This window comes from Paramisgurnus dabryanus, chromosome 23, assembly GCF_030506205.2.
Source record: "Paramisgurnus dabryanus chromosome 23, PD_genome_1.1, whole genome shotgun sequence".
Lineage (NCBI taxonomy): Eukaryota > Metazoa > Chordata > Actinopteri > Cypriniformes > Cobitidae > Paramisgurnus > Paramisgurnus dabryanus.
The window spans coordinates 23,871,944-23,881,620 of NC_133359.1; the positions used below are offsets into that span (position 1 = coordinate 23,871,944).

The window sequence follows — 9,677 nt, forward strand, 5'->3', positions numbered from 1 at the left end:
GCGTCCCCTAAATATGGCAGTTCCACATGGAAATACTTGGCTGCCCCTTAATCCAAAAACTAAGGCCAAATGTCACTACAAATACATTTTTTTTCATGTAAAAACATTATTGGTTATATCTTCATGTGGCTCTTAAGTGGAAATGTGAGAGATTCTGAGTTTACAGATTCCTATGGACCATTTTGTGAGGACAGGAGATATACATCACCTTGGATTAAAACAACGGATATATGACTGCAGCGCCCTAAATTATTTCTCTGTATTTCTTTAATTTTCTCTGCAGCTCCTTGGAAGTGTCAAACAATCAAAAGGGTGGTGTCCTTTCCATTCAATATCCACAGAAGAGTGAAGGGAAGGAGCTGAAGATTTTGGTTCAGCCAGAGACTCAGCACAGGGCACGATACCTCACCGAAGGCAGTAGAGGGTCCGTCAAAGACCGTACGCAGCAAGGTTTCCCAACGGTCAAAGTAAGAAATAAATGCACATTATATTATTTAGACTACCCTGCATTTATTGAAGTAATACAACAATGTATATATGGCATTATCAGTTAGAGGGAGTCAGTGAACCAGTGGTGCTCCAAGTATTTGTGGCTAATGATGCTGGACGAGTGAAGCCTCATGGGTTTTATCAAGCCTGCAGAGTGACCGGACGCAACACAACAGCCTGTATGGAGGTGGATATTGAAGGGACCACAGTCATTGAAGTAAACCTTGAGCCGACCAACACTATGACTCTTGCGTAAGGATCATTTATGCTCTGTTCTCAGGAGAAAATCTTTTTAGTTAACCTGTACATAAGACTATTTTTATGTTTCTGCAGCGTGGACTGTGTTGGAATCTTAAAGCTAAGAAATGCTGATGTTGAAGCTCGAATAGGTGTTGCCGGCTCAAAAAAGAAGAGCACTCGCGCTCGTTTGGCCTTTAGAGTCAATATCCCAAGACCTGATGGATCTGTCCTAACCCTTCAAACGCTCTCCTCACCCATTCTATGTAGTAAGTACAAAAGGTCTTGGGCTGTAGATATTGAAATGACGGGATATCATTTTCTGCATTTTATTTTTAGTCCCTGTAACTCTTCTGTTTTTCTCACAGCTCAGCCTGCCGGAGTGCCTGAAATCCTTAAGAAGAGTCTTCACAGTTGCTCCGTTGCAGGAGGAGAGGAGGTCTTTATTATTGGCAAGAACTTTCTCAAAGGAACCCAAGTGATTTTTCAGGAAAATTCTGCAGGTAATAAAATCATGTATTTCTTAGACTAGTAAAATACTTTATGCATGTTTGGTAAACATGTTTGCTTAACTGTGGTGTAAACCCTAAATACTCAAGGGGGTGATGCAATTACTTTTGAATGTGTGTGCCAATAAACAGGATAAGTTATCATTCAGGTACTTAGCAATAAACGACAGATTAACTCATGTTAACTAACCTGCTGTGCAAAAGATGAAGATCAGAGAAAACTTTTCTGAAACCTGTGGTCAAGCTATATAGAAAAAGTTTAGGAAAATGCTTTGTATGATTTCTTTAAACTTATTTTATACTTGTATAAAATGTTTTTGTTTTAGATGAGAACGGTTGGCAGGCTGAAGCAGAGATTGACATGGAACTTTTTCATCAGGTAAAGGATTTCCTTGCGTTTAACTATTATTCTGTAAATGGTCATCATTCTTAAATATTTCTCAATAAACTTTTAAATATGTTTTTTCAATTTAGAATCATCTAGTAGTGAAAGTTCCTCCATATCATGACCAAACAGTGACCTTTCCAGTGTCTGTTGGGATTGCTGTCGTGACAAATGCTGGGAGAACAAATGATATTCAAGCTTTTACTTACACACCTTTAACAGGTAACTGTAAGAAAGATTATGCTTGCTCTAAGTGAAGGGTTTTATTCTTTATTGGAAAATGGCAAGGATTCAAATAAATTAAATTTTACTATTTACTATTTTAATATTTATTATACTCTTTAAACCAGCATAAAGATATGATTTATTTATTTTTAATACAGAGAACACTGATGTTCCAGTAAAGTCAGAATTATCAGCCACAGTCAAGGCTTGCACTTTTGAAGAGCAGATAAAAGGTATGGCATTATCAAAACAATGAAATGTATGTGTTTCTTGTTGTGAATAAAGTTTGATCTCAAATGTTTTATGACTGTTAACAGCAATGCAAACCGAGACCAGTTGTCTTAACAATGTACTAATGTTGCCTATCGTCAAACGAGAGGAACCTATGGAAGTCTCTTGCAATGCAACACCTTCAGACATTTTCAAGGTACTGTAAATCTGACTGGTTAGCATTTTTTGTGCAATTTAATCAATTTTAGTTTAAGAATTAAAATACTGTTTTATTATAAATTTTCCCCCTTTCCCATTTTCACGACACAGCCTGCAGAGAACATTAGTTCCCCCCAACAAATTTTGGAGATAAGTACTGTCCTTCCTTCTGCCAGTAAGTCTTTTCCAAGCCCTGTGCCTCTCCAACCAGTTGAATCACAACAACCACCGGCTCAAATTTTTACCACTCAAGAGACCCTGTCCACCATTCAGAAGCAGGACATTTCTTCACCTGCACCGTTCCAAGTGTCCTTGTCAGAAGACACAACAGTTCTTCAGCCTGTTCCCCCTCAGGTACCTCAACAGTTTCTAAGGGAAACACCAGAGACTTTGTCTCCAGAAGAAAACAGTGCTGATGGAAGTGTAATGGTATTGGTTGGCATGGAGTCTAGGTCTCCACCATCACAGCGACAACAGGTTCAAACACTTTTGCCTCAGGATGGCGTTACACAGCTGGAGAGAGCAGTGAGAGAACTACAAGCACAACAGCAGTTAAATTCTGTGCTTTACAGCCCAGCTCCATCTGCGGAGAGCCTTCAGCAACATGTCCAGGAAAATATGAACAGTTTAAGGCTGGGTGGAAATGAGAGTAACCTGACCAACCAACAACAGCAGCAACAAGAGCAGAATATTTTGGAGAACCTGCAACAACAGCAACAGAAGGCACTTGTGGACCTACAACATCAACAAACCGTCCTTGAAAATTTGCAACAGCATCAGAAAGTATTGGAAAATCTCCAGCAACATGCTCTTGGCAACGTGCAGCAGCAGCAGCAAACACAAAAGGTTTTGGAGAATTTGCAGCATCAACAACATCACCACCAGACTGTTCTTGAGAACATTCATCAACAAAGTTCAATAGTGACTCTGCAGCATCAAAAAGTTCTAGATAATATCCAACAACAGCAACAGCACCAGAAAAATTTAGAAAATCTTCAGCATCAGGAAGTGTTAGAGAGCCTAAAGCAGCAACTCCAGTCAGAGCTCTTGCAGACACAGGTTCCCATGCAATGTGCACCCAGCTTCTCTAACGATCAGCAAAGCTCCATGCAGACAAGCAATCTGTCGCAGTCCTCAGAAGGCTTTCTTCAGAACCCATCCCAGCAGCAGGCTGCAATTTTCCAACAGACAGGAGGTCTTATGACCATTCAGACATCCAGCTTTTTGCAGCAGCCATCTTCCCAGCCTTCACCCCCACAGCAGCTTTTTCAGAGCCCCTTGACTGAAACCCAAGACTCACAGACAGTGCTCTTTGGAACCACAAAGTCACCACAGGTCCAGGCAACCTTATTTTCTGGTACCATGACAATGCTTACAGGCACCAATCTATCCTCTGAGCAGCAGGCTTCCCCTACAAGTCTATTTATTGCACAAAGTGTGTTGCCCAGCCAACTACCATCGGATAATAACCAGAGCCAGCAGCCACAACAGATAACTTTCCTCACACCCATGCAGACCACTGGAACCACAGCCCAGACTGTCTCACTTTTTCAAGGACAACCCCAGTTGTCAACTCCAATGGAACAACAGTCTCCCCAGCAACAACAGATGGCAACACCCCAACAAACTTCGCTTTTCCCAAATATTGCCACAATGTCCCCAAATCAAGCACAACAGCAAACACAGACTGGAATATTGTTTTGTACAACAGCCCTGAACCCCCATGACCTGCCCCAGGGCCTCATATTCAGTAGTCAGAACCAAGGGCCAGTAGTTAGTGACCGTCTCCCAGATAATATCTTTCAGGAGCAACAACCCATGCAAGTTGTCCCTAGCTCAGAAAATCTTACTGTGAACAACTCCTCAAACCAACCCACTGCATCCGCAGCCCAGCCTCAAAATCCAACAATTATTTTCCCACCATCTGCTGTGGTAAGCGTAACCCAACAAGACTCTTTAGAGCCCATGTCTTTTCAAGATCAGAGCTCTGTGAGTGATTCATCTGTCAGTATGCCTTCAATGCAGACAGAACTGTTTCAGGACCAACAACCTATGCAGGTTGTTCCCAGTGCCACCAGCGTAACACCCGTCTCCCCTACGGACCAACCTTCCGTCAACATTTTTTTGCCTCAGTCAGCCATTTCAGCCCTACAAGGTGGAGTAGGTGCTCAGGAGTTGCCTCCAACTGGCACGGCAGCCACCATGTTTAGTGGACAGAGTGGCGTGTCAGTGGGCAGTCTCCAGAACACCACACCGACTGCCACTCAGCAACCTCCTGACCAACTCTTTCAGACAACAATTGGGGGAACTCTCAGCCAGCCTGGACAACCAGGACAAGCAGGCCTGTTTCTCTTTGAGATTCCCAGTGGTGAGTGATATTCTTAAGTCCACTTAAATTGACCTTTTTTTTTGTTATCTTTTTGACTAATAACCTTCATGCACAAACACATTGTTAATCCTAACCAGTTGCCAAATAGCCATTGTTTTCGGCAATTGTTGTAAGGCCAAGCAAGGCTAAGTTCGGAAGTAAACTGGGTTGCCATGTCAAGCTGACTTTAGGCATCCCTAGAACAGGTAGAGTTCTGTGTAACTCCATCGTGAATTTTGTTATTCAGTGTATTTTAAGCATTACTGATTAACTGTATTCTGTCTCTCATCAGAATGTGGTCAGCTAATAAATTCTCCTGGTCCGGCATTGTCAGAACAGCTTGTCACCATGGGGCATCCTGGTTTGGATCAGAATCAGAGCCAACTTCAGACCAGTGCACAGATTCAAACCTTATTGGACCAGTCCAACAACCTCGACGATAAGATAGATGAACTGTTGGAACATTTTCAGGAGCAAGAAAAGACTCTCCCTCGGGATTTTTTGGACCACTGAAGATAAGTAGTTTGAAACCTCTCTCCAGTAGTCTACCGTCCACACTGCTTGTCAATGTTTCTTTGCGTATTTATAGTCTAAACTTACACTTGTTCAAATGGGGGTCTTCCCTTGTATATGTTTTGTGGTGTTGGATCTCATCACAGCGTCTTTTCTTGATGGACATTTAAGGGTCCAATTTATTCAGGCCAATGTTTGGCATTTTAACATATCATGTGACCCATTCAGTCATTAAGTATATTGGCACTTTGCTACTTTGTATTGTGTTCTTGACTTCCACTTGAATCTTATCCATTTACTAACACCATTAATCTGTATTCTGAAAATCAACTTCGACTCCAAAACTCTCTGTTTGCCATTAAGATAACTCATACATTGTGAATGAATCTGAAACATTTTAGCACTTTAGGGAGTTTCTACTCTCTTTTAGCTTTGTAACTCATATGTGTCTACTTGGTTGTCAAAGCTGTTTATGTTTTACTAGTCATAATGCTTTTCTTAAAATTTGTTTTGTTTCATTTACTCTTCATTGTCTGTTAGGAGAGTATAGCTTATTTTATGAGCCATGTTTTTGATTATTTGCATACATGGCCTGCAAATCTCACATTGTAACAATGCCCAGTGTACACTCCTCGCCTAATGTTTTATTTCATCTTATTTAAATGAACAAGAGGTCCAACTTTTAAACATGAATTTCTACCAGGGTTGTGTAAGTGTGCAAGATTAATATATGTGAACATGAAATTGTTTTATGACCTTATACACTATCTATGATTCGTTTTTTGCGTGCTCAGCAGAAGGAAATGGAGCACATGTTTGTACTATATAAGATGCAGCTACATTTTTGATTTTGGATCATGTATGATTTATGGAGATTATTTAAATAAGCACAAACATGGGAATGTCATTTGTTATGGTGGTTTTCCCATCAGTACTTTAATGGTTAGGTCACTCCCCCTCAAAAAAAAATACGGTCATCATTTACTCACATTCATGTCGTTCCAATCCCATGTGATTTATTATTCTCTATGGAACACAAAATAAGTGGTAAGGTAAAGATCAATGTGAAAAATAATGATGGTAAGTAAAGATGATGGTTTAATATTTTCCTATTAAAAAGTAAATATTCCTTTGTAGTAGTTTTTGGGCAACTTAAAATAACAGTTACATAAATATTTCCCTAAAGGGTTATGTAGGGATTATTTGTTTATACCACAAAGTTACAATAGATCCCATCTGTGTTCATAAAGAAGAAACAACCCTTGTTACTAGCCTTTCATTGGACAAGCAAATTTTGCCATTTTACAGACCTACAGAAATCACAATACACACAATAAAATTTGCTATCTCTGCCTATGTTGTTTAACTATTTGGATAAAAAGGCTAAATCCAGCCAATTTTGAAGATGAAGCTTTATAAACATCAATGCAGGACAATCTCGAGTTTCAAAAATGAAATTTGGGCAGATTCACCAATATTATTTGTTATGTGTCCTAACTGGAAAATTTCTCTAAATGTAGTGTAAAAAAAGGGGTAGTGTACTCTGCTAAATGAAATCATACAGGGTTTAATATCTCACATTGACAGAATATGTTGTTTACATTGCATTGATTTCAATGGTTAATCCTAATGTTTATTATGATGACATTTTAGGCCATGGTGATTTATCTTTTTTTAATACATTTTCTAAAGTCAATGTCAACTTTCCTAAAAAGACCTTTTTGTGGTAGAAAACTGCGATATATTAAATCACATGTATTTCACAATTTAATCCTTCATAAACACATGCAGTGTTTTTAATACATTTTTAGGACTTTACATCAGTATACTCATTTTAAAAAGCAGCTTTTGCATTAACAATAGTATCATGCAAATATAAAGTGAGAAGTTGTATTTAATGTCTTCATAAACATTGTAACATATGTCAGTTGTTTTTACATCATACCCTTTCTTGCCTTTATATTATTATTATTATTATTATTTTATAGTATATGCTTGATGTAAAATCGGCATAAAAATTGTAAATAGTAAACCGGTCGTTTTAAGTGTGCTGTTCCTTTGTGAGGTAGCAGTTTGTTAAATGCGTGCTCTCTTTGTAGTAAAACATAATTTCTCACCTGCAAGTGAGGCGTACGTACAGTATTTTTGTAAGCCTGAATTTCAAAATGGAAATGTACTGTGTACATTTTAAACATTTTAAAAGTCAACTTTGTCCCTTCTGCAGTACTGTACATCATGTGTCAGTATCCAGAACCGTGAAAATGATGGTTTTTGTTCCCATCACTGTGTTACAAAATGGTAATTGATGTATTTGGTTGGTGAAATTCCAATATTGTCAATTTCTACATTATAAAAACGAGTGGCTATGGGTGTGTGTTCTGTGTGAGTCAATATTTTAGGTCATGTTCATTCGAAGTCAACATTTTAGGCAGTTATTTTCTGCATTTGGATCTTTTTTATTATGACTTTGTGCATTGTGACATTTTTATGATTTACCCTTCCCTCTTTCTAATTCTCAATAGTCTAAAACAATAAAATTTCTTCTCGTTGCAATTCATAAAACATTTATCTATATAAAAAAGTCTTTGTTGCATTAAATTTATGCTAATTTAAATTTTAGTTTTACATTACAGTAATGATAATTTGCTGGAAAAATGTGTTTAACTGTCATAAAAATGCATAGATAAAAATATAGTTTTTTTAAATCTGGATTTCATTTGAAAATATGAGTCTGTGAGTGTTCATCTGACGTATGGACCAACTAAAAAAAATGTTTTTTCCAAAACAAGGCAGCAAAATCAACATCTCTGTGATTAAAACAATTATCTGTCCATTCTTGATTTTTCAGAATTAATATTTCATCTTGTGTCATACTGTAATGTACCATGAACAAACTACAACACATTTATTCACAGATTTATCATTTTACGGAGGTTGAATTATTTTATTTTTCAACATATTGTGCTTTTAATTGAAAGTACTTTGTGCCTTTGCAAGCCTTTCCACTTACTTCTAAAGGACCTTTGTATATAATAATACTTAGATGTTGGGTTTAGTTCAACCTAATCTGGAAGTAAAAAAAAACTTTTTTATTGACTTTCTCTGGTCAAAATATCACTAATGAAGTTCATCAGTGTAGTTTAGAATACATCTGACCATTTATATCACAAAACTGCTATGCATCCTCAAATGTTTTGTCATTCTCATGCACTGGTGGTTATTGCCTCTTGAAATTTGTGTAATCAAGGCATGAGGTGAAAGAAGGGTATACATCTCAAAGAAAGCTGATTCTCTGTTCGGGCAGCAGGTCAATGTTATGGTACTTTTTTAGCAAACGGTAAATGAAAACAAGGTTTGGAAGAGCGCTTACCCTTATCACCAGCAGTTATTTGTGCTCTTATTTATGTGTGCTGTTTTGTTTTTGTAAGAAGTGTATTTTAAATGCACTCTTCTTGCACATTTTTGATTTTTGTTTGCATTTGTTTGACGTGGTTATTGTTCTTTGCTTTTCAAGTTGTCGTAGGGTTAACAGTTCACTCATGAGTTTGTCAAAATGAGATTCAGTATCGTGAAGAAACGTGAACTAATGACATTTGACGTAAAACAAACATGTATTTTGCTTTAATCAGTACATTTGTATACTCCTGCAGTTATATTTCTGTTCAAATGTGCTGCTAAATGAATAAAGCTAGATATGAAGTTCTTTTTTCTCTTTTCTTGTATTGCTTAGCATTTAAAAGGAATAGTTCACACACTGTAAAAAAATCTGTAGAAATTACAGCATTACTGGCAAAAAGCTGCCTTACTTACTGTAGATTTTACATTTATGTTATTTACTGGCAACAGTTTAATGAAAGTTAAATGAACATGAATCATTTTCAGTCTTTATCTTCTACAGTAAGTTACTGGCAATCAGCTGCACAATTACAGCAAATTTTTTACAGTGACCCAAAAATGAAAAATCAGTCATTTATTTACCATTAAGTCGTTCTAAACCTGAATGAGTTTCTTTATTGTGTTGAAAACAAAATTAGAAATTTTGATAAATGATGGTAAGTAACCACAGAGTTGGTACCCATTTACTTCCATAGTAGGAAAAGCAAATACTATGGAAGTCAATGGGTACCCTCAACTGTTTAACATGTTGTTTAGAACGACATGACAGTAAATAATTGATGACTAATTTTTCATTTTTGGGTGAACTATCCTTTAAAGTGCAGGTTTTAATAAAATAAGGGTTATATTGAAGTTGTATTATAATTTTTTTTCTTACCAAATTGAGTTTGGTGGTGTTATAGCCAACATTCAGGAAGCCATAAAGGGGATGTGAAATAGCGTGAAAATCTGACTTTTCCATGTTTAAGTGCTATAATTGGGTCCCCAGTGCTTAAATCGACCTAGAAAACGTGAAAAAGAACAACCCAGTAACTTAGTTTTAGTAAGTCATTCTTTGCAAGCATGTAAAAAATAGGTCATTTGGATTTCACCTGTTTTATAATGTAGGTAGTAAGTCTTATTATAA

The 9,677-nt window shown here is 37.2% G+C and overlaps 1 protein-coding gene across 6 annotated transcripts in view; it reads left to right on the forward strand.

The window, feature by feature from the left end:
- nfat5a (nuclear factor of activated T cells 5a) overlaps positions 1 to 8,858 on the forward strand; it is a 25,015-nt gene extending 16,157 nt beyond the window's left edge. For all 6 annotated transcript variants that reach the window (XM_065297840.2, XM_065297841.2, XM_065297839.2 and 3 more), the window contains 10 exons: positions 284 to 467; positions 551 to 741; positions 823 to 995; positions 1,095 to 1,229; positions 1,562 to 1,614; positions 1,710 to 1,842; positions 2,004 to 2,078; positions 2,163 to 2,272; positions 2,386 to 4,642; positions 4,935 to 8,858. In XM_065297840.2, the coding sequence (XP_065153912.2) occupies positions 284 to 467; positions 551 to 741; positions 823 to 995; positions 1,095 to 1,229; positions 1,562 to 1,614; positions 1,710 to 1,842; positions 2,004 to 2,078; positions 2,163 to 2,272; positions 2,386 to 4,642; positions 4,935 to 5,155 (3,532 nt within the window). In that variant the 3' untranslated portion in view covers positions 5,156 to 8,858. The remainder of the gene's footprint in view (positions 1 to 283; positions 468 to 550; positions 742 to 822; positions 996 to 1,094; positions 1,230 to 1,561; positions 1,615 to 1,709; positions 1,843 to 2,003; positions 2,079 to 2,162; positions 2,273 to 2,385; positions 4,643 to 4,934) is intronic.
- Positions 8,859 to 9,677: the final 819 nt, after the last annotated feature.